At 40.7% G+C, this 26,431-nt stretch overlaps 2 protein-coding genes across 2 annotated transcripts in view; both read right to left on the bottom strand.

Moving 5' to 3' along the window:
- LOC122411878 (titin homolog) overlaps window positions 1-26,431 on the bottom strand; it is a 1,333,995-nt gene that overhangs the window by 548,244 nt on the left and 759,320 nt on the right. The window lies entirely within an intron of this gene.
- Window positions 65-25,819, bottom strand: LOC122411883 (uncharacterized). The gene is made up of 8 exons (XM_043420964.1): window positions 25,771-25,819; window positions 25,420-25,518; window positions 25,029-25,200; window positions 24,922-24,946; window positions 24,342-24,443; window positions 24,010-24,198; window positions 23,690-23,932; window positions 65-153 (listed from the first exon to the last, which is right to left on the bottom strand). The coding sequence occupies exons 3-6, from the start codon at window positions 25,041-25,043 to the stop codon at window positions 24,011-24,013; spliced, it is 330 nt and encodes a 109-aa protein (XP_043276899.1). The 5' UTR covers window positions 25,044-25,200; window positions 25,420-25,518; window positions 25,771-25,819; the 3' UTR covers window positions 65-153; window positions 23,690-23,932; window position 24,010.

Genomic DNA, 26,431 nt, shown 5'->3' with positions numbered 1-26,431 from the left:
CAGTCTTTAATAAAAAAAACAATATTTGTTTGACTGTTTGTGTTTATTATCAAATTCCATCTAATCTCGGTCTAATATTGATCCGTTTGTTCTATTTTCATGCCAGTGGTTTACCCCGTGACTTGATTCCAGCTATGTTTCTCGTTGCATCTTCTGAAATGTTTATTCATAGGGAATTAATTTTAAAAACCACTAAAAATGATCATTCTATTTTTGTCGCATTTGCACATTTATATAGTGTGACGTGACATTTTGAGCCACGCCACTCGTACGGTTCCGTGTCGACCAGTGGACCGGATTTACGGTCCTACTTGACCGACGCACGCCGACTCACGGGGCTGGACCGATCGGAGACTCAACTGGCGCAGAGGCGAAGTATTTTAGTTGGTTTTAGTTTATTAAGTATGATTCTGTCTCTTCGGCGAAATGCATGTAATTTCATCACGTAACCCGCGAAAACGTGTGAACGCGGTCGAGAGCTTGTCGAGAGAGGAGACTGAGAGAGTTAGAGCCTAATAATTGAATCGTATAATTTTCTTGTTATTGCACTTTGGCCCATTTCACCCCACGTCGTTGCTCTCGCGCGGGTAAACGCGCTAGCGTTTCAGCACTGTTCGTAAAAATATCTTTCTTGGTTAAATCGCGTGCTCGAGTGCGGATCCGTATTCCGGGTTTAGTCATCGAAATCTGTGAGTGGGTGTCAAGGACTAGTGCCGGAAAAAGGCCCATTGTCAGTGGCCGCCCGCTAGTCCTCCTACCGTAGCAATCAAGAGTTGCAACCCCACCATCGTATCCTTGGGAACCGCGGTCCGAGTCAAATCGGCGCCTCGTCTAATGGGGTTCGGGTTCGTTTCCGAGTTGGAGGTGCTGAATTTCCTGGTGGTTTAAGAGTGGGCCCACCGTGGATTCAGGGACGCTTGGATTCATGAGGGAGGCCTCCCCTCTTTCCGGAGACGAACGCCGGATGGCCCTAGAGGAAGGCGACCAAGGAACGATCATTTGGAAGGACCTGTACTCGAGCGCGGGGTTTGAGAACCGTATCAGCCACATCGATCCTCGTTCCCTGGATCGGAGTGGGGATAACATTCCAACGCAATACGCAGAGAACTCCGAAATATCACGTGAGGCGTGAGAACGAGAGAAATAGAGAATAATCCAGTGCTGGGACGCGGGCGCGTGGCCCTTCGTGGGGGGTAATGAGTGGTGGGGATAGCGCGAATTCGGGAGCTCCTGCCTACGAATGAGGCGAGGGATCACCAGTCTACGATCGATAACCGGTGCCGTGAGTCAAGTGTAAGTGCCCTTTTGGATTACCTTGCTGGTCTTGGCTGATTCGGAGGAACTCTCGGTGAGCTCAGTAGTAAGGCTACGCCGGTTCTGGCTCAAATGGGGGCGAGGGGGGAGCGGTGTGCGGGGAAGCGCCAGGGCCAGAGGGGGGCAGCGAAGGGGGAAGCCGCGCGCCGTAGGGCCGTGTGTGTGTCGCACACATTCTCGCGGCCCTTGAAAAAGAAGGAGAGATAGAGCCGATGGTGAGTGTGAGAGAGATGGAATGAGAAAAATCGTGTTAATTTATGACCAGTGCGTTACGGATTTGTCTTCGCCTCGGATGCAGATAAGGGAGGGGAGGGGGGGCATAACGAAGGGTCTGCCGTTGGAGAGAGAGGTGTGAGAGAGATAGAATGACCGTAGAGAGCAAAAGCATGAGAGAGACGGAGTGAACGAGAAAAAATATTCTCTAAGAGTTTTGAACTCTGGGTGTATGTCGAGATGTAAACATTCAGTTTGAAATGCCACTGATTCGTCATCGCTCATGTGCGGACCGGATGGGGAAGGGTCTGCAGCAAAATTATTCTACAATAATTCTATAAGAGGTCTCAAGATTTTTTCGACATTTTGTTGTGTTTTTTTTTTTTTTCAAGACTTCAGTATGAAAAGTATTCTCAAGATGGATAGATGTGCGAGTATGTATGCGATCCATCCGTTGAAAGAACATTGGATGCTGACTAAAAATGAACTCGAATCAATTCCTAAGATTCTGCTCATAAAATATTATGGTAAATTCATTCCATCGCTATGGGATCGATTACCTGAACATTTGAAGAGTGATAGTGAAGTTCAGTCTTATCAATATTGTCACGATCATTTTAATCCACCGTGGATGTCGACTCATATTGATGCTCTAGGACCAATACGTCGAGAGTGTGAAAAATGTTGGATCATGGAACAACTAGTGAATATTTATGCAATTTATTGTATACGGAGCCCTCGTGAAATGACGGCGGAAGAACTCCTCATTATATCACCATCAACGTTCAAGAAATATTTCAGTGACTTTACGGATGTTTTGTGGGAGCGTTTTCCATATTACTACAAATCCGACGTTGAAATTCAATCGTTGCGTCGATGCCATGATCATTGGAATACGTCTTCGATGGAAGATCACATTGATGCTCCGGCCCCTCTACGGAAAAATTGTAGAAAATGTCGGGAGAGGGAGGACATGCATGAGGTAGAGGGGGAATAACCCTAAAAATTCAAGAGAAATCGAGAGCAACGTCGTCGTCAGTCAGCTGCTGCATTAGTTCGAGAGCAGACGAGAAAAAAAAAAATCACTCTTCAAAAATGGAGTTTACATCTTTGAACAAAGTTGCCACGCTGGAAAACAACATACCAACGAAGAAGCTGATTGAACTTGAGGTCGGGACTGATCATCCAATTCATCATATTCGATCGGTGAAAACGAAATTTGGAAAACGATACATCGCCAACATCGGAGGTCAATTCATGGTTTTTCTACCGGGGAGACTTTCCGAGGCTTTCGACCAAGACGAGGATGAATTCAAAAAGCTGTTGGAGGCGGCTCAAGCAAGAGAACTGTACATGTAAACGTTTGCCGACAAGTGGAGTAAAATTTTGTTCAAACATATTCCAAAATCTTCGTGAAGAGAAAAAAATGTATAATTGTGATCATTATTGAAAAATCATACTAATAATAGTAATAATAATATGAAATATTGTAGACTAATTGGAGGAGGAGGAGGGCTTGCAATAAAAATATGGAAAAAGTCTCATCGTAGAAATGTTTTGTTTATTTGAAAATCCCTCGTTCACACAATGCTAGATATACATATAACCAACTTCTGAGCGATTTCACATTCGCATTCGCACAATTGTATTTCGGATTGTTATGGTGATGGTGAGGATAATCGAGGCGACTTTTCGGCAACTTCTGCAACGATGGGCAGTCCAGAGTCTCCATATCGATAATTTCCGATGACAGATCCAAGAAATTCTTCAGCCACAAAGACTTTTCGCTCCCTTTCACGTATATAGCACGAGCTCGTTGTAAGATTGTTTGAATGATTATTTTCGCTGTTTTGTATGGTAGACCCTCATAGTCCCATGAAATCCCGTGAACATTTCGTTCCAACCATTTGTTTGTTATTTTATATCGACCGGGTAGCGCGTCCCAAGTACATGGTGATTTGAAGAACAGCGTTAGAGGTTTATAAATTTTGTCGTTGGCTCGAATAATTGATATTTCTTTCGGGATAAATTCATTGCGTGAGCCCTTAAAACCCTGGAGATCAACGATAAAGTCCATCTCGACTGACGATTAGTAAAATCATCACCATGACTTTATACCAATTTTTTCACCCCACCACTCACAGGATTGTATTCAACGATGCGATCGTGTAGAATGAGACAGTATGCGCATGTTTGAGCAGGAATATTTGTGCTTGTTTCAAATTCAAGGCGTACATCAACAGGCCCAGACTTGAGAGAATCGTTCTGCTTCGAGCAGTCAACCACAATGAGAGGAGCATATTTGAGAAAATCCGTTTTTGTAAGCCACGGTTCGGCCTCCTTATTGTAGTACATCGGTTGAAAGTTTGTATACATATCGTATAGTACTGCATACTGATTTTGCGGTATATTCAAATTCATGTTACCATAGGGATAACATTGTGAATTTAAGTATAATTTTACATCGGTAACATTGCAATGATCAAAATTGCTCGCATTTTGCCTTTTAACGCTCTTTCGTCCTGTTTGGAACGCCAGGATCACATATCGAGGTTTTTCCAGCTGTGTGGATGTCTTGACAGACCACACGTGTTTCGATGTCGCTGGTAACATTGGATATTCATACAATTCCCACGTACGAAAACTCATTGGAATTGGAGTATCTTTGGCGATGAATTTCAACAGTTGAATTTTCCGTTTATCTGCCACGGTGACGTATGGAACGAGCCATTCAATTTTTCGTAGTGTAATTTTATAATCTTCAGCGGCTGCTTGAACTATTGCATTATCATCGGAACGTGATCTAGTCAAGATCAATTCGTGTTTTGCATTCACCACCACTTTTCGATAATCTTCAGCAAATCCCAGCAGCATGCTCAGTGGTATGCATACGTCAAAGTTGCCTGCTACGTCTACAATTTGTTGAGTCTCCTCAACATCGAGCCAACCGGTGTTCTCAAGCATTGCACTTCTCGCCGACGAATGAGATGTATATCCTTTGATGAGAGATGTGATTCCCACATTTTTATTACGATCGATTTCAACTGCGTTAAGTTCATAACGCACCTCCTCGAATAAATGACAAATGGCATTGTTGACGAGGCTCGTTGCAGCTAACGCTGTACCATCCGCCTTTGTCAGTTTACCGCAAATGTGAATTGAACTTTTGCTCGGTAAAATTGATAAATCTTGATGTTGGATTGAAATACGTATTTCATCACTATTGTTGTATGTTGACGATGCGTATGGTTGATGAGCATGAACCTCATAATGTATGATGGATTCGTCAAACATGACGGGTGTCTGGATGTTTATGATTTCTTCCTCCATCGCAAGCAGCAAATGCACAACATATAATTTCTCACACGGCAACTCCACGAATTTTGAGACCCAAACTCTTTAATAGTAGAAGGTTTTGAGGTGTTAACGCTTTCAGCGTCGTTCGACGACTGGTGGTTTCGTAATCCCATGTTGGCTTATTAATATTGCCAATACGGTGATTGTAAATTATCCCCATCGAGATTTTATATGAAGTCTTATGGTGATTACTTCGCCGCGAAAATTTATCAAATCTCCGTCCTGATCAACAATACGAAGTTGTATATTGTCAATTCGCCGATTTGTGATTGGTAGATAAATAACACTCGATGGTACTTCGATGATTTTATAGCCAGCCGGTACAGATGGAAAAAATTCATGAATTGTGTGAACTTTTCGTCCGTTGATGTATGCACCAGTTGTTATGTTACACTCGACTCGGATGGCGTTCACTTTGATAATGGATACCGGCAAATCAGACACGTGTCTTTTATTGGGTTCCAATCGACGCGATGTAAAACCCAAAAGAGGTCCAATAGAATTGTTCGATGTAAAATCAATCGATTGATTACACTCAATTTCACTACGTAGCGTATAATTATTCGGCTTAAGCTGAATTTGTATGTTTGTCAACTGAGCTTTCAAATATTTTTCAATATCTTCAATTTCATAGCTGCCCGTTGGAATGGTCAACACTTGCGTTCCAACATGAAATTCATTGCAACAAATATCAATATTTGGAATTGAATTGAACGTGAGCAGCTCGACGAGTCCAAGAGTATAATTTTTGTCGGGCGATAGTTCGATGGGTGGAAAAAATTGTGCTTCGAGTATGGAGGATGTGCCAGTGATGGTAATAGTTAAACTATCATCCATGATGCTCGCAACTTTAGAACTAAACACATAGCTCCATAATCTTTATTTATATAGTTTATAATTGTCTCGCCGATTCAGTTGATTACACAAAAATTTTAAACATAAATGTCCACATATTATCGTGTCATATTCTTGATATTTTTTATAATTATATTTCACGCTACCAACATTAAAGTATTTCATGAGTTCGGGTGGAGGTGGAAGATTGCCAAAGCTGTCAAAGTATGTGATTCCTCGGCCAGATTTTTTATAAGCAACCCAGTGTGTACCAGGTCCCACATTATCATCCAAATTAACGATTGCTGATTCTTGCTCGAGTGGTCCGTCCGCAGGTAAAGTGTCACGCATGAAAACACCGCGAAAGTTACGAATTTTCATGGCTCCCGCATACTTTAGCAGATCGATGTCGGTGAGTGGTTGATGTGGTAGCGTGATTATACGTTTTTTGACCCGAGGTAAAGACCCAAACCCTGTTTGTATGGTTTCAAGTGTAAACCTTTACCCAAAGCGATGGCCTCGAGTGTTCGATTGTGACGCTTACGTTCGTCCAATTCCTTTTTAGCCGCTTGAGCAGCATTTACAGCTTTGACTATTGCAGCACTGCCACCCGACAATGCTCCAACAGCGCTAAGACCGGCAAAGATGGGTACGAGGAAGGGTAATAAACCGCCGGTTTTTTTAGGAACAGGTAGAATCCTAGGCGTGCGTACTTTAACGCCCTTTACACCAGCTCGCGCACCTTTCAGTGCAGACATTACGACTTTACGAGAATCATCACTACGTATCATTGCTTTCTTCGCAGCACCGATAATCTTTTTCAGGCAAACACTTTTCGGGCGTTTCATACCCAATCCAAATTTCCTCTTAGTCTTCATAATGTTCGTCACAGCCCAAGCACTTGCTCTTTCACCGAGACTCGCGTCTTTCGAGGTTACACGCTTCCAAGCTTGTTCAGCCAAAACTTTATCCGCCAAATGTCTTGCTTCCAAATTGTCGCGATTTTTCGAATATGCGATATCGTGCTGTTTGCAAGCTGCGTCCAGCGGATTTATACCTGGATCACCACGAGCAAGACGTTTGGCCAATTTTGTGCCAGGTCCACAATATTGATAGCCTGGTAGATGCAATTCCACCGGGAGATTGTTAATTAGACTGTTGTTGTGCCCATACATCGCACTCCTAAAATAAAGAGTATATAAATTAAGCGTTCTCAGCATAAATGCATCGACGGCGAAATATCGACGTTCCCGAACGAGCGCATCGACCCTCGATGTCATCACCGAAACTTCGAGAAAGAATATCACGCCATATTGTCGCGAGAGGGGGAAAAACCCCCAAGTCTATAAATTTACCAACTAACCAAAATTCGACAGTCTTTGACGAGAATTGTAACGATCGGTCTCGAGGCAATAAAACCTCGAATTTGTAACTTCTTAAATAAACTTATTGTTAACTTGTTGTAAAAGTATCGAGTTGGAGTTCAGCTCTTTTGGCCTAAATCCCTTAAATACTCGTCCTTGATAACTCGTCCCTTCGCGACGGTCTTCGCGGACACAACATTGGTGGCAGCGGTGGGATAGCCACTACTCGAGAAACCCGACACGTCTACGATAGTCAAACGGAAGGAATTCAAATTGCTGAGGAGGACCGATAATTCTAGAAAAGTCGATATATCGAACGGACGTTCGATCACCGATCATCGCATCCAAGGCAGACCGATCTACGTCAAGATTCAACCCAAAATACGACTGGAACCAGAGCGGAAGAAATTCAACACTACAACAAATCTGGACATCATGTTAGCGATCATCTTACTGTAAGTGACGGAACATTTCTAAATAACATTGTAATCCGCCAAAGCCAGATCGTATATAAAAATTTATATGTCAGACGACGAGTACGCTGAACGTCTCAAATTACCGGGCGTAAGCACTATTTCGCGTTCGCTCAATTCATTTTTCGACGATAAACTCGACTACAATCGCGAAAGAAAAAACGAAATCACCTCGCAAAGTAGAAGGCGACGAAGTAGCGCCCAATCTTTAAATCGATCTCCGACTTCGGAAGACGATTATTTAGACGCGGAAAATACGCCGGAAAATTCGGTAATAGAAACCACAAATCCCTTAGTATCAACAATGGTTGAAACGGTAAATTTAGACACAACGGGAGATAATCAGAATTCCGGAAATCCCGGAAACAGTCGAAATAATAATCCCGGAAATCCTGGAAATAATGGCGAAAATAATAGAGGAAATAATTCTCAAAATTCCTCTCCAAATCACTCGCGAACTAACAGACTTCGAGGCTCAATGTCTCTTAAAGAAGCGCGTAGTTTAATTCCTCGATTCGACGGTTCAAAACCGGAAGAAGCGCGAGAACTTGTAGATTCTTTTGCTCACGTCAACAAACATATTCTAGAGGAGGACCAAGAGATTCTCCTGGAATCAGTGTTAACTACTAAATTAACTGGTAAAGCTCGAGCAGAAGTACGATATAAAAATATTCCAGATTTTGAAACGTTTAAATCCGTTATGTTAGAAATATTCTGCGGTACGAGAACCGTAGGAGCCCTTCAAACAGAGCTGTATTCTTGTCGACAGAAATTTAACGAAACAGTAAAAGAATTCGGAAGAAGAGTAGAAGACACAATGATGGAATTAATTGATGCAAGTACAAAAAAGCACTCGACAATGATCGAACAAATGGCGGTAGAAAAACACATACGCGAAGTAGCTCTTTCGAGTTTCACTCAAGGTCTCAAACGCGAATATCAAACAATTATTAAAGCTAGGGCATATCCAACCCTCAACGAAGCTATCACAGCCGCGATCGACGAAGAAAAGATACAACAGGGAACTCGAAGAGAACCTGGAAATAACACGACTATTTGCAGTAAGTGTAATAAGAAGGGTCACTTTGCGCGCGACTGTAGAAGCTCAGGGAATAAAAACGGTTATAACGGTAATAATGGTAACTACAATCAGTCTAACCAAAATAAAAGCATAAATTCAGTCTTCTGCAATTATTGCAAAAAACCAGGTCATGTCTATGATGACTGCTGGAATAGGAAAAATAAAAATGGCGATCAAAGAGGAAATAATCGGAATAACCAAAATAGAAGTCAAGGAAACAGAGGAAATAATAATAATCAAAATAATCGCGAAAATCAAGGAAACAGGGGTAAAAACAGAGGTTATCAAAATAATAGACCGAATAACGGTCAAAATAATAATCAAAATAATCAAAATCAAAATCAGTCAGGTAACGCGGAAGAAAAGAAAACGATAGGGTCGCTGAACCTCAGTCTCCTTGCACGTACGGCCGAGCGAAAGAACGCGCGCGTCAGCTGTTTGGAGGCCGAGCGAGCCACAGGCTCACCCACACCTCAGGCAAACCAAACGCGAATAAAACTCGAAATAAATTCTTTCGGTTCCTGGGGAATGGCTAGCGATTTTTATATCACGTCACCGCACGCAATAAATTCAGCTCTCCTTTTGAAAGCTGATACGGGAGCCCAATGCAGCATAATTAAAAGGGGCGCCCTAAAAGAAGATACCGAAATAATCGACGAAACCGTCGAACTGACTGGCGTCGGAGGACAAGCCTTCAACGCTCTGTGTAAAGTCATACTCGAGATCGAAACGCCCGCCGTTAACATTCTTCATGGATTTTTCGTCGTCGATAACGACGTTCCAATCAAAACAGACGGAATCCTGGGACTCGATTTCATGAAAAAACACAAGGTCGACATATTGGGTGGCCGTATAATCAAAATATATGGTCACGTCGAGCCTTTGGTGAACGGTTCGGAGAAATTAAAATTACCCCCCCGTTCTGAGAGTATTCACTACGTGAAAGCAAAAAAACTGGCAATCGGATGCGTAGCAGCCAGAGAAATTGAAAAAGGAATAAAAATAGGACAAGGGACGGTTCACGAAAAAAGTATGATTTTCCCCATCTCTTTTCTAAACACGTTAGACCAGGAAGTCTCGATCGAAAGACCGACGGTCGAAATCGAAGAAATAGGAAGCGTCCAGGAACAAAATCAAACGAAAACAGGCGAAACGGCGAGCGGTCCGGCCAGGGAAGAAATCTACGTCACCAACACTGAAGAAAATGGTAACAGAGTAAAGCAAATAATGATGCAAATTGGTGAACATTCGCACCTTAACAAAGAAGAAGAAAAATTTCTACAAGAATTTTGCCAGGAATTTGGAGACGTATTCCACCTAGAAGGAGAAACTCTGGGAAATACAAGCCTCGTGGAACATCGTATCTATACAAAAAAGGACACCGTACCAGTCAATATCCGACCGTACAGATTGCCCGAGAATCACAAGCAAGAAGTGACGACTCAGATGCAGGAAATGCTGAAAGCTGGAATTATCAGGCCAAGTCGAAGTCCGTGGAACGCGCCACTACTGGTCGTCCCTAAAAAAGCGGACGCTCAAGGTAACGTCAAGAAGAGAGTCGTCGTCGACTTCAGAAAATTGAACGAGGTCACCGAGGGAGATTCTTACCCTCTGCCCAATATCACAGAAATCCTGGATCAATTGGGAAAAGCAAAATATTTCACCACACTCGACCTTGCCTCTGGATTTCATCAAATTCCGATGGCGGAAGAAGACAAACAAAAAACTGCCTTTTCAACTCCGTTGGGCCACTACGAATACAATCGAATGCCTTTCGGATTAAAAAACGCACCACCGACTTTCCAAAGATTGATGGATGCTGTTTTAGCAGGTCTTCAAGGTCTCAAATGTTACGTTTACCTGGACGATATCGTAATACACGGATCAAGTTTCAAGGAACACAACGAACGACTACGAGATGTCTTCAAACGGTTGAGAGAAGCTCAATTAAAAGTGCAACCGAAGAAATGCCAATTTCTGAGAAAAGAAACGCAATATTTGGGTCACATCATCACAGAAGTGGGAGTGAAACCCGATCCGGAGAAAATCAAAGCTGTAAAAAATTTTCCTTCACCAAAAAACGTTAAAGAAGTCCAATCATTCCTGGGACTCGCAGGATACTACAGGAAATTCATTCAAGATTTTTCAAAACTCGCAAAACCATTAACAGAGCTGATAAAAAAGGACAGAAAATTCGAGTGGAACGAGCATACGCAGGCAGCGTTCGAGACGTTAAAAGAAACACTCAGCACCGCACCAATACTTCAATATCCCGACTTCACGCAACCGTTCGTGGTTACCACCGACGCATCGGACAAGGCGATCGGAGCCATCTTATCGCAGGGAAAAATAGGGGAAGATTTACCAATTTGTTATGCGAGCAGAACGCTAAACAAAGCGGAAAGAAACTACTCAGCAACGGAAAAGGAAATGCTGGCAATAGTTTGGGCTGTACATCAGTTTCGCCCATACATTTACGGAACGAAATTCACTATCGTTACCGATCATCAACCCCTCACCTGGTTATTCAACGTAAAAGATCCAGGCTCCAGACTAATGCGGTGGAGAATAAAATTAGAAGAATACACATACAAAATTGAATATAAAGAAGGCAAAAAGAACACTAATGCTGACGCACTGAGCCGCATATATGCAATCACGCGCAGTCAAAAGAAAAACACAGATCAGCTGCAAAAAGAAGGAAGAGGAAGGCCGCGAAAAATCAGAGCCGACGCGACTCCATCTTCTTCAACACCAGCCTCCTCGGACAATCGGTCCAGCCCTAATCATAATGGCCGACTTGATAACCAGCCGAGTGTGGCTGAAGATAAAAATGAGACGCATATAGTGGACAGCGACGAAGGAGATAGCGAGAGTGAAACCGAACACCTCGACTCCGACGCGACGGACCTGTCAGAGAAAGACAGAAAAACAATACTACGAGAGTATCACGACACGCCTCTCGGAGGACACCCCGGAGTAAAAAGAATGACTCAACGAATTCAAGAAAAGTATCGTTGGCCGGGAATGAAAAAGGAAATAAAAGAATACGTAGCGAAATGCGACAAATGTCAAAAGAATAAAGTAACGAAGCTAAATCGAGCACCGATGATTATCACCGACACTCCAGAAAGAGCATTTGAAAAATGCGCGGTCGATATAGTAGGACCTCTACCCGAAACCGACCGAAGAAATAAATATATTCTAACGGCACAATGTTTATTAACAAAATTTTCCGAAGCAATTCCATTGGAAAATCAGGAGGCACAAGAAGTAGCAAGGGCATTGACCACTCGGATCATTTGCCAGCATGGACCTCCTCAAACCATTCTCTCTGATCAGGGAACGAATTTTCTGAGCGACGTTTTTAAGGAAACGTGCAAATTATTACGCATCAAGAAAATTCAAACAACCGCATATCATCCACAATCAAACGGAGCATTGGAAAGATCCCATCGCACTCTGGCAGAATATTTAAAACATTTCGTCCAGGAGGATCAAAGGGATTGGGATTTATGGCTACCATACGCCATGTATACATACAATACTACACCTCACTCATCTACAGGATTCACCCCGTATGAATTGAGGTATGGTCAAAAACCTGTGTTACCGACTGCACTCAAAGAGCCGCCCAGAACCACATACTCGTACGACGACTATGCAGCCGAACTTCGAGAACGACTCAGGGCAACTTGGCAAGTTGCGAGAGAAAAATTAGTGGAAAAAAAAGGAGAAAATAGCGGAAAAACAATGGGAAACTGCAAAAAACATCGAATATCGCGTTGGCGATAAAGTACTGCTGCTCGACCCAACAGTTCGTCGAGGCAGGTCAGCGAAATTAACGCCAAAATGGACAGGACCGTTTGAAATCAAAAGTAAAGATTCACCGGTAAACTACAGCATCGGCAAGGGACGCAAAACTGTTCGAGTTCACGTAGAGCGGATCAAGCCCTACGTTACCCTTTAGCCGATCGCAGTGAGCCTTGCCGGTATTACAGCAAATAAACAAAAGAGAATGTACAAAAGCGATAGAAGAACAAATATATAAAATTGAAATATGAAGAAAGAAATTAAATATACAAAAAAATACGAAAATAAATACAAAAATAATAAACAGAACGAATCGAATAATACGGAACGTGTATAATAACACGAAATAAATAAATAAATTATAATCCGAACGAAAAAATTAATAATAATAATAATTATTTAAAAATATTGAAAGTCAACAAAGTCTATCCACTAACAACAAAAATTAATGAAAAACAATTCCAATTTATAGCAACCACTTCCAAAATAATAATTGTGGATAATTACAAAAGAACGTATTTAATAATGACTGAAGAAGATTTAAACAATGCGAAAAAAGTTGACAACATCTATTATTACAAACCTAAGCAATCACTGCAAACAATAAGCGATAATACATCATGCAAAATAGCGATTTATTTAGGAAATAATCCCGAAAAATTGTCCCGTAATCAATGAATTGTAAAAATCGAAAAAACATTAATAATCGCACTAGAAAAGAAGGTAGATGGCTATTCGTAGTCCCAAAACCCGAAAATATTAGAAACGATTGTAAAAATAAGTCTACGACACACGAAATAATCCACAATACACGATTACTGGCTTTGGACGGAAAATGTTCCGCCACATCAATTAATTTTCAATTGTTTTCTTTAAATGAACTGCGACAAAATGAATTTATAACGTATGTACCATTATATAACTTAACGAACGCAATCGGAATGGTAAACGCTAATCACCCTATTTTCAATTACAGCGTACCATCAAAAGTATTTATCAATCCACTAGAAACGAACGCATTAGGAGAAAGAATCGAAATCCTTAAGAAAAAACTAAATGAAGAACCAAATATTTGGGCACATCCCTATCACATAATCGGAAATTATTCTATAAGTGCCATTAGCATGACTATGATCATTTTAATAATCATCATATTAACAATTTTCAAAGCTAAACATTGTCAACGAATTCGATTAATACAACAAACTAATGATATCGAACTAGCCCCGACTTTCGTGGCAAGACCAAAAATTATAGAAGAACTCGCATCTGAATCTACTAACGACAAAATTGTCATCAGAAAAGCAAAATCGAAAAACGCAAACAAAAATGGCTCATTGTAACCTCAAAAAAAAAAAAAAAAACTTACATTAAACAGGGAACTAGAAAACAAACATAACTACGAAATGATTCAAATTTAATTATTTTATTCCGTGCGAAAAAGTAGCCGAAATGAATTTCGTCTCCCGAAGGGGGGAGGGATGTTGTGCCCATACATCGCACTCCTAAAATAAAGAGTATATAAATTAAGCGTTCTCAGCATAAATGCATCGACGGCGAAATATCGACGTTCCCGAACGAGCGCATCGACCCTCGATGTCATCACCGAAACTTCGAGAAAGAATATCACGCCATATTGTCGCGAGAGGGGGAAAAACCCCCAAGTCTATAAATTTACCAACTAACCAAAATTCGACAGTCTTTGACGAGAATTGTAACGATCGGTCTCGAGGCAATAAAACCTCGAATTTGTAACTTCTTAAATAAACTTATTGTTAACTTGTTGTAAAAGTATCGAGTTGGAGTTCAGCTCTTTTGGCCTAAATCCCTTAAATACTCGTCCTTGATAACTCGTCCCTTCGCGACGGTCTTCGCGGACACAACACTGTTGACAAGACCTTTGCCATGCACAATCATTACCACGCGGTGGTCGCAATACGACTGATCAGTATTATATTATAAAGTCGCATTTATATGATTTTTTCAATCAGTAGCATGCGCGATGAAGATGAAGAAACAAGGTGGTCAACTTCCCGTAATAAATTTCGATGAACTCGTAGGTGATGCAAAGAAAGTGAAGCGTCATGGGAACATACTACCTAGTAGCATTCGTGCCGTGTTTTATGGACCATCGAATTGTGGAAAAACGAATGCTCTACTTACGCTCCTGATACATCCAAACGGTTTGAGATTCGAGAACATTTATCTCTACTCGAAATGTTGAAACAGCCGAAATATCGACTTCTCGAGCAAATGCTCAAACCCGTGAAAGGAGTGGAATTCTTCCCATTTAACGAGCATGAACAAGTTGTGGCCCCCAGTGAAGCTCGACCAAACTCAATATTTATCTTTGATGATATAGCATGCGAAAAGCAGGATAATGTGAGAGCATTTTTTTCCATGGGGAGACATGAGATTGTGGACAGTTTTTATCTATGTCAAACGTATACCCGTATCCCGAAACATCTTGTGAGAGATAATGCAAATTTTGTTGTACTATTCAAGCAAGACGATATGAATCTAAAACATGTGTATAATGACCATGTGAATACTGATATGACTTATGCGTGCTTCAAAAACATGTGTATAAAGTGTTGGAAGTCGGACAAGTATGGATTCATCACGATTGACAAGGAGAGTGAATTGAATGCTGGAAGATATAGAAGAGGATTTGATTCCTTCCTCACCGTCGATGATAAATGATTGTTCTTTCAGTTTTAAAGACAGTCTAGAGTCTGACTTGCATACGTCAACATGAAGAGCAAAGAACTTTTAAGGGAGAAGGCTGTATTGAGTGAACTTGCCAAGGCAAGTGATGCAATCAGACGGAAACATCGAATGTTGAAAAGTGGACGTGATAGTGCTCAGCAGAGAATGCAAGATGTGTTTAAACCGATTGTCGAACCATTAGAGGAGCTAGTTTCGTATACGAAAAAACCGAAAATTAAGAGTGAACGTATGAATGTTAAGAAGGAGGAGGAGGAGGAGAAGGAGGAGTCTCCAAATTTCGGAGAAAATAGCATGCAGCAAGATATTTCTTTCAAAGACGATATTTGGCATGATGCAATTACTGATGAGAATGTCGATGTATCCGTAACTAAAAATAATGATAATCATGATGATGATGACGATAATTTGGAATCATCTGAAGATGTTGATAATTTGATACGTGAATATTTGGGTCTACTGCGTAGTAATAACAAAACAAGATTAGATGGCTTGTATGGAGTACGAAATCTCGCTCAAAACAGATTAATGATTGGTGATTCACCGATTCATTTCGAACTCGATCATATAGTGGTTGGAGATGAAAAGTATCCCAAAAGTATTGGCTTGGTGGAACTGTTGTTTAAAAAAGAGCCTGAACTCAAATATATAACTCCAAATGACTTGGAGAAATATCAGAAAATTGTCATTACAACGAATGCTCATAAAAAATTTTATAAACGCACGGGTGCAGTACGTCAGGATAAAAATAGTAAATTCAAAAATTATATATCCCCCATGCTGCGTAGCAACGATAAGAAGGGTGGTGCTCTGCCCCAGTACAAGGTAGCACAAAAGCATACTTCTATCGACTATGTTTATTGGGATGATCCGAATGAACTAGTGGATCGTCTTCGTTTATTGCTCGGATCGCAAGCTGCTGGAAACTCATCACATTCGAATGAAATCATATCGATTATCGAGGAATTGCGTGAAGCTGAAATCATTTATTAACATGTGAGGGCTTGCTTTCATCCACATTCCCAACATGAGCGTCGATGTGTTTGGACGAAAGTTGAGTAGACGTGGTGGTACAGGTCCTCCGGGTAAACCAGGTGCTGGATTCAAAATTACATCAGACGGTCATTACGATTTGGAACGAAAACGATTGGAAAACGTTGGCGACCCAATAAATGCCAGAGATGTTGTAACACTCGGTGCATTAAGTAAACACATTCATTCTATAACTCATAGTGTGACTCATATAACGAATCAAAGGTGCGAATCGAATGTGGCTGCTCTAGAGAAGCGTGTAAAAGATGATCTCGCCACTCTACGCAAGGAGATGAAAAATTTGGAAAGTACAATCGCGGAGCAAATAAAAGATGATCTTACCATCCTGTTGAAGGAGATGAAAGATTTGGAAAATGCAATCGCGGAGCTTAAAAAGTGAAAAGTTGCGAGAGAATGAGCGTGCCGCGGTGGTAGAGGAGCTACACAAGCAAGCTCGACGAAATTACCCACGTCGACGAGTGGATATACGCGGTCTGGATGAGACTTGGCAAGCTGATCTTGTCGATATGTCTGCATATGCACAACACAACTCCAAGTATAAATTTCTCCTCACCGTCATCGATATATTCTCCAAATTCGCCTGGGCCGCACCATTGAAGAGTAAGAGTGGAAAAGATGCCACCGCTGCAATGGAATCAATTCTCAGCAAAGGACGCATACCCAAAAATCTTCACGTCGATCGAGGAAAAGAATTTTACAATACGGACTTTAAGGCCCTGATGAAAAAGTATAATATACATTTGTATTCAACATTTAGCAACTTGAAAGCATCAATTTGTGAGCGCTTCAATCGTACACTCAAGAATAAAATGTGGATGCAATTTAGTTTTCGCGGAAGCTGGAAATGGATTGATATTCTCGAAACCTTAATTGAGAAATATAATGCTACACAGCATCATACGATAAAGATGAAACCGAAAGATGTGAACGCTGCGAATGAGGCGCAACTATTGCATAACGTATATAATAGAACTGTGGATGGGCAGAAACCAGCAAAATTCAAAATTGGCGATAAAGTACGCATAAGTAAATTTAAGAATGTATTTGAGAAAGGTTATACGCCAAATTGGACAACGGAAATTTTTACAATATATATCGAGTGAGAAAAACTAATCCAGTTACTTATAATATAAAAGATTATCAAGAGGAGCCCATCGCAGGTGGTTTCTACGAGCATGAGCTGCTTCGAACAAAAAATCCCGACACGTATCTAATTGAAAAAGTGTTGAAGAAGCGTGGCAGTCAGTTGTTTGTGAAATGGCTAGGTTTCGACAATACACACAATAGTTGGATAAGTAAGGATGATTTGTGAACAATAAAGATGAAAAATTCAAAGTCTGGTTTATTTTAACGACCTTTCCCCCACGAACAGCAGATTCGAAGGAAAAAGAATGACAGAGATTCACAAAAAATTTTATTTTACATCAATTACAAATGTACAAGTTTTTGAGGAAAATTCCTCTCTTACAGAATTTTCTTATTTCGTATAAATGTCCTCACTCTCACAATTTTTTTTTTTTTCGCCTTCAATATACTCTTAATCTCCAACACTCGTAAGCACACATTCACAATGCCTCCATAGCTTCTGAAAATTCGGGAATACTGTAATGGCCCCATGGCAACGTGTCTACCGTTTCAGGTATAATGTATCGCTTGTCATCGTGTGGACTTAGAGCGATTTTCGTCTCCGTGATCGTATAGACATTATGTAATGTTGAGCGAATTGAAGATTGACAACGCTTCATTTCAATCTGCTCACCGAGGCATTTCACATAATCGTCGAATGTTATGGTTCTCGCAACAACATTACTCTTGACTCCTTTAGCTTTTTTAACATCGTTCTTGCCCTCAACTCGCGTCGCATACCTTTTCGATCTCAATCCAACGAATTCAGTCATTATGGCCCCATTGTTCTCATCCTTCATGAGACCCGGGACCTTTTTGTTCACAAGCGGTATGCCATAGACGTTGTCTGGAGGATAGTCACTGGTATCATATTTGTCGAGATTACATTTCATGTCCTCATATGCATCTTCACACTCAATATGGTAAATTAAACTATCAGTATCTGTATACATGACTTTACATTTATTCTGATACGTCGGCATCATGAACTCGTGATGGAATTCATATAAACAAGTTTTTGAAATATCTAAAATGGACATGCCAACATATATCGGTTTGTTAAACATGACTTGGAGATTTCGCAACTCTACAGCGATTAAATTTTCCGCAAAAATACTTCGACTGTGAAAGTTAGGTTTAGCAATCATAGCTTCTGCTCCGTATCGACCTGCCCATTTCGTTAAAAGTTTAACTTGAACGTGACTACGAACATCCTCCATGGTTTTTCCAAACACAGCATTATTCATTAATTTGAACAGATTTTTTTCAAAATCATTTTTCGCACGTGTACGAAACTGTGTATTCAAATCAATGTATGTTTTGAGCCAGGAAGATTGCTTAAACTTCAAGACTCTGTGTATTTTTGTGATTTTCAAACCATGTTTCAAACACTGCTGCAATGCACGATAGTGTATGACATATCGTTTTTTCGCATTCACCGTTGCAAGAAGCTTCTCTTGCTTCGTGCCTGGAGGTTTATCATGCGTTGGACAAAATGGCAAATCACTATGTGCATCGTGCAAGTGTTTTGGATATTCCAAATCAACCTCCAGTATATAACCAATTTCAGAGTCAAGTGGATGAGACTCGATGTTGAAGTTTGCAATGTCTTCAATCCATTCGAAATCTGCATAAGGCAGTGGTTGACTCATTGCCCATCCATACAAATTGTTCACATCAAAATACATCAAGTATGACGATGGAATAGATGGATCATACGAGTTCATGTACTTGTTATTGGCACGGGCATGTCTTTTGGAGCATTGACTAAGACCACCTCGAATACCTCTCTCCACGAACAATACCATATCAATGTCTGTGAGCAATTCAAACTTTACTTTGGTATATTTCATCATGGCATCCCAGGTATATCCGGGGAGAGTGTAGTAAAATGCAGGGTCAAGACCATAACTTTTTAGATAAGTATCGCGGAAATTCTCAAAGATATCGGCTAATAGTAATACGTCAGTCTTCAAGTATAAATCGCTGTATTCACCGAGCGTTCGCGTTGAAAATCGTTCCCATACATTTTTCGCATGTGCATACTCCTTTTCGGAGACTGTTGAATCAGTTAAAGAGCTGTGAAATGCTTCCCGCGGTGGAAGCTCCGTTTCATTCAACTTTTCAAAGCTATCAATATACTCGTACGGGAAGACACCTTTCCGCGTTAATAAATGAAAATGGTCTACATCTTGAAATTGTGATTTTAACGTTACGAGTTTGTCGGCAGTTAAAAATGATGCTAATTTATCGAGACTCGTATTGAGAAATCTGAAAGAGTCGATGAAACGTAATTTTATATTTTTCCGCGTGTCTTTGCCTGTTTGAACCGTTTTCGAAAAGGAGATGTACTTTTCTTTTGTTATCGGAAGCAAATCGATTTTCCCCGCGAACGCAGTTGCAACTTCTTTTATGATGAAATGCGCGTCATAACCGGATAAATTATGAAAAATTATTGGCATGAAAAACGAATTTTGATAGTTTAAATTACAATTTGAATGAGCCGGACCTCTGAATTGGCCTGTCAGGTGGCAATGATCGCGAACACGCTCATCACCCTCGACAAAAGGTTTCTCGCAAATATGACACTCTTTGTCTTCCCGAAATTTTTTCCACTCTTGCGGAGTCAATTGTTTCATTGGAATGTTCGTTAGGAGAATTTTTTCAACGCGCAAAGCTAATTGTTTTAGTTCTTCGACGAACCATTCCACGCAGTCCTCACCTCGGCGCTCGTGATATCCCGATAATGAATCATCGTAAGAGCACTTTACGTAATATCCAACGCTGAAGACGCGATGATGTTGGATCTTGTTTTTCTCTCTCTCTTCAGCGCTGGTCTTCTCCAAGATACACTCGAGATCGGCGTATACCACGAACGGGAGACGCTCCTTCCGATTGGCGTTCGTGAATTCTAGCCATTTGTCGTTTTCACCCGGTAGTCGAACAGCACAATCGTTGAGTACGCCGCAATCCACCTCATGTGACTGCAGCTTTTCGATGGTTGCGAAGTAATGGAGGCATCTGTAAAATTTCAAATTCTTTTTAATATTTTGTCACAATTATAAAGGGGAAAAGAAGTACACTCGTATAACAATTTACTTACCGATCGCAAACGTATTTCCGGTGCTCATTAGTATTGAGTTGTGAGCTGACGAGCCGAGATAAATTCTTGATGTAAGCAAAGTGTCCAATTCCACATTCTGACACGTCTTCGACGTAAAGCAAGTTGACATGTCGCTCTTTCTTCTCCTTGCTCACCCGCACTGGCAGAATCACATCCTTCTTCTCGCTATACGCATTGATTGAGAGATTATTTAATTTTTCAAATCTCCCAATTTGATCCAACGTCATAGGAAATTTGATGCCTTGGAGATTAAATATCGTCGAATAATGTGGATATGAAGATATGCGATCACTGTTTTGTTCTGCTGGATGAAGTGCAGCAGTCATTGCCCATCCGAAACACGCATTATCTCGTGATTTCACATTCACGACTGCTTTCTTCAAGAGTATGCGTTTCGCCAATGGAATGTGACATCCCGCACGCAAAGCATTGTACTTGTTGATGTTCACTGTTAGATTGGTTATTGATGTTAGGGTCCAGCCACTGTCACTCTCCTGGAACTCCTCGAGCGATTTCAGAGTTCCACGACTCGCTTCTGATACCACTCTCTCAGATCCGATGTTGTAAAAAGTTCAACATTTCCCGTGTTGATACTTTTATTCGCCCGCTTATCACCCACGCTGAACTCTCCATTGAACGAAGTGTTCACTTTAATGCTGCTATACTTGCTTATATGAGCACTCACTTGTTTTTCAACAAGTTCAAATGCATCCAGTAAGAACTTCCGTGGGTCGATGTGATCACGATTAATTACAGCCCCGGTTGACAAGCGATTTCCGAATGCGCTCTCGATTTCTCGCCATATTAATCCACAATCATTCGATACTCCGCCGCCCCAATGTATGAAGCGTTGACGTGTTACCTGCTTCAAACATTCGAGACGTAAGATTTGCGAAGTGATTGCGTGGTGCCATCCCAGTCGTGATTGCTTCAATCGAACTTGCGCCTCTAACGATTCGATAAGTGTATCACACTGGTGTTCCCATACCAAATATTGCTCCAACGTCCGAAGAAGCGTTGCTTGCATACGCAGCAATCGCTCTGTAGCAACGTCGGTGACCAGAGACATGATGCGTTGATGTCGAGTTTTACGATAGAGTCATTCTCAAGTTATCTCGTCGTGTTGACTCTTTCGGGGTTCGATACTTACTAACTAGTCAAGCCAAAGATTCAGCCCTTTTCGGAAGCATCGACGGAAGTCGCTTTTGGTCATTTAGATTTAAATATGGAAGGGAGGGAGAGATATGATGGACAGAAAAAGGATTTCTCAGAGTTTTCGAGTTCACTACAGCATCTCAGATCATAAATTGTTTCGACTCGCGGCCATCTTTTTTCGTGACACCAAATATCGCTCCAACGTCCGAAGAAGAGTCGCTTGCATACGCAGCCATTGCTTCGCGTAGCAACGTCGGTGACGAGAGACATAACCAAATATTGCTCCAACGTCCGAAGAAGAGTCGCTTGCATACGCAGCCATTGCTCCGCGTAGCAATAACGTCGGTGACGAGAGACATGATGCGGTCGAGTTTTACGACACAGTCCCTCTCGTGTTTACTCTTTCGGGCTTAATAGTCAAACTGAAGATTGAGCCCTATTCGGGAGCATCGCTGGGAGTCGTCGTTTTTTGCTCATCTAGATTTAAATATGAGAGAGAGAGAGAGAGAGAGAGAGAGAGAGAGAGACTTTTTCCTCGAGATATGATGGAAGGAAAAAGGATTTCTCAGAATTTTCGAGTTCACTACAGCATCTCAGATCATAAATTGTACTCGCGGCCATCTTTTTTTTCGTCTGCAAGAAAGCGTGAGAGTAGATTTTAACGTTGCTTGTAGAGATAATTTTTTTACTATTTCTGCTCGAGGGTCATCTCTGAGAAAAGTGCGTTTTTGGGGAAAAACTTGAAGAGAGGGGATGCAACACCAAATTTGGAACAAGACGTTTTTCAAAACATTTTCATTTCTGTTCGAGACTCCGCTCCCTTCAGTTATTTGAAGAAAACAATGTCGCAAAACGAATCGGTGGTTACTACAGTCAGTGAATGTGATTCAACACATGATGTATATGAAAAAGTGTGGTGTACATTCACTGAAGAAGAAAAACTGAATTTGAGTGAAAAATCGAGAGTGTGCATTGTCTCGGTATATTACCGCACCGAACGTGGCGAAAAATTGTGTGGTGTCTGTGTTCTCGGGGCTGGAGGTGAAATGTTCGAGAAGCTCACAGCGGTGCGAAAGCATAGAACAGAGTATTGGAATATTGCCTCTGCATCGAGTTGTCAGGACTGTAGGACTCGTCTCTACCAGGTGGTGACGCAGAATATCTGTCCAGACTGTGATCTAGATTGAATAAGGGGTAAGTACCTCATTGATGAGCAAAATTTTTGCATAGATTTGAAAATTCTTATTCAAACTTTTACCTTGATCTGTTTCAGTGCCAGCATCGATCGGAAAGCAGACATTATGAATAAAACGCATAAACTTTTTTATAGAATTTGTTTTTCTGTAAAATATACAATAAATTCAATCTAAATGAGTAAAGTCTATTTCAGCCTATTGAAACCACCCATCTCTCTCCTACACTCGGCAACTATCGGATATCAAAAAATAACTAAATTTTGAAAATCTTGAGCGGACAGACCTCTTATAGAAAAATGTCGAAAAAATCTTCAGACCTCTTATAGAATTATTGTAGAATAATTTTGCTCTTGAGCTGCAGACCCTTCTGAATGTTTTCATCTCGACATACACCCAGAGTTCAAAACTCTTAGAGAATATTTTTTCTCGTTCACTCCGTCTCTCTCATGCTTTTGCTCTCTACGGTCATTCTATCTCTCTCACACCTCTCTCTCCAATGGCAGACCCTTCGTTATGCCCCCCCCCCCCTCCCCTCCCTTATCTGCATCCGAGGCGAAGACAAATCCGTAACGCACTGGTCATAAATTAATTAAATGTCACACACGATTTTTCTCATTCCATCTCTCTCACACTCACCATCGGCTCTATCTCTCCTTCTTTTTCAAGGGCCGCGAGAATGTGTGCGACACACACACACGGCCCTACGGCGCGCGGCTTCCCCCTTCGCTGCCCCCCTCTGGCCCTGGCGCTTCCCCGCACACCGCTCCTCCCTCGCCCTCATTTGAGCCAGAACCGGCGTAGCCTTACTACTAAAGGGATATGGCATAAAGCGGTATAGAGAGAAAAGATGATAGAAATACCTTTGCGATCTTGCCTCGCAGGGAACACACGCAATCGTTCAAGCTGGGGGTTCCTCGCAAGTTGGCTTCTTCGCAGATTTTGGGCTGCCGCTGGCTGCCGGTCTTCTCTGAGTCCTGCGACTAAAGGTGCTGCCGGTGGCTGATCAATTATTTGCTGCTGGTCTTGATTAATGACCCGCTGTTGTGGATGTCGCTACAGGGCCTCCTGATGAACATCAGGGATGACTTTTCGATATAGATTGCCTGAAAAATTATATTTTATATATACATTTTCAATAGAGCTGGAATATTTTTATATGTAGAAAGGAAATAAATCTTACCTTAATAGCGAATCATTGCTGCCTGAGGTTGTGGTTGTGTGACTGGACCATCACCTGCTTGCTGTGGTTGTGCGACTGGATCAACACCTACTTGCTGTGGTTCTGCAATTGGACCATCACCTGCCTGTTGTGGTTGTGCGACTTGACCGTCACCTGCCTGTTGTGCTTCAAGAATTGGATGATCGATGTCTGAAAAAATGAGTGAGCGCATCAGAAATAAAGAAAAAAAAAGATTCTGTGCGAAATTCAAATGTAGAAGAAAGAGAAGAGAAAATAATACCAGTACCTTTCCCAGCTATAGGCAAACAAGGGATTACGTAGCACAATCTTACCTTGTTGAGGAATTTCTGCTGCCGGAAGTGGTGCTCCTTGCAATAATTCTTCCTCATCTGGCTGATTATTTTCCACCTCTGCTGCTGCAATTTCCTCCAATTCTGCAAATGAAAAACGATTGATATCATGTTGTGGCCGGCTATCGTTTTTTTAAAAGTATTACATGCAAAAATAAGAAAAATATCCGCATTTAATGCTATCCGAGAATTGATAAATTAACCGCAAAAAATACCGTTTACGGCCTAAAAAACCAGGTTAATACGTGTTGGTGTCCATGCGGCGAGCTGTAATTCAACAATGCATCGCAGTTCACTCAAATCAAATCGTTGTATCATTTCAAGTAAACGGCGTGCAATTACCGAACACGAGTACCACGTGTACAACCTTTTTTTAAGCTACAGGTTGGTTTTTGCACATCAAATTTATCAATTTCTCCCGAACAGCATATCGGGACTATAATAATTTCATTAGCGTTGCATGAACAAAAAAATAAAAAGACTAATTGGATTACAATAATGCGTATACAATGCACGCTTATTACACACGAACATTAATATTTTGGAACAAAAAATAACTCACCCATATCAATATCAGCAAAGTCCATCTAAAAAAAATGTAAAATTAGTTTGTTTTTAAAAATCTAACAATGAAAAATTATTGAAATACGAAAATAGAAAAATACTTACGTCTCCGTACGACATGTTGTGATCTCGAAGATTTTTTCCGGAACCGGCAATGGGAGCTTTTTTCGCTGTTTCCCCCGTCTCGATTTTCTTGAATCGCGGATCATAAACGGAAATCGAAACTATCAAAGGCTGTATTCCAAAACCGGCTACCAGCGCTGTGAGTGTGCTATCACTGAACCACGACATAATATATGTCCAACTATATTGTTTTATTATTAACTATGGGTGATATTTTGATAATCTTACATTTGAGAATAATTTTCAATTCGTACCAAAAATCTAGTACGAAGATGATATTGAAAATGTTGAGAGAAAATGTACTGGGAGTAAATTATGGAGGTACTCCTTTTTCATACAAACGATTCAAAAGGATTATTTTTTTCAAACGTACCGCCATTTTAGATAAGGGTTGCATAAAGTGTTTCATCTGCTTCAAGAAGCGCACAACCCGTACGACACTAGCAGCGACACAGACGGCGAGTAACCGAAACTGAAAATGGATGGTTTTTTCCTTCATATACTTATTCAAAAAAACAGCCACTCATACTTTTTAAATGAAAAAAAGATGTAAGTTTTAGTAATGTTCAAACAACATGATAAATAAAATTATTACTCTGAGGAAGGTCACGCGCACGTGGGTATGTGTGAGAGAAAGAAAATATAACTTTGAAGCTAGAAATCGTTCAGGGATCTTCTTCACCAACAATTCACGGAAAAGCACTCAAATATCATGGAAGAGTACCTGATTCCAACTGCGTTTTGCGGGGGAAGTCCCTGAACTTGTAGCCTGCCTACAAACGAATAAATACATTAGCAGCATTAACTAGTGGAATGTAAAAAAACTGATGTGACATCTAGTGTCAAATTTCAAATAAAAAATAGAGTGCACACAGAAAACTAATATTTATCAACAACGTTATCGCTATTATTATTATTGTTGTTGATACAACATGATATTTTTATTGAATTATTGTCAATTATTACGATTGTTATTGTTACGAACACTCCCAATTTTTAATCTTTCGAAAAAGCAAAAAGGGTGACCCGTTATTATATCAATTGAATGCAAAGTAAATTCATTTCTTATAAATCAATGACGAGAAGATTGTTGAGGTTCAAGCCCACTTGGATTTTTTTTTTTTTTTTTTAATGAAAACAAAAAAAAACATTGATTCAACACCGAACTTGTTCTTAATAAGTGATTTTGTAAAATATTGATGTTTGCACATATGTTTTACATAAAAAATGAAGCTCTTCATTGGTAACATTTTTTAATAAGAAAGAAAATACATTTAAATCATAGTCATTTTGGTGCCATATATACAATTTTTCAAGTGCTAGTTAATTGAATAGCTATTAATTGAATAAAAAAATCTCCATAAGGCATTGCTGACGTCAAACCG

The sequence above is a fragment of the Venturia canescens genome, chromosome 6 (assembly GCF_019457755.1).
Source record: "Venturia canescens isolate UGA chromosome 6, ASM1945775v1, whole genome shotgun sequence".
NCBI lineage: Eukaryota > Metazoa > Arthropoda > Insecta > Hymenoptera > Ichneumonidae > Venturia > Venturia canescens.
This window is presented reverse-complemented; position numbering and strand designations above follow the sequence as displayed.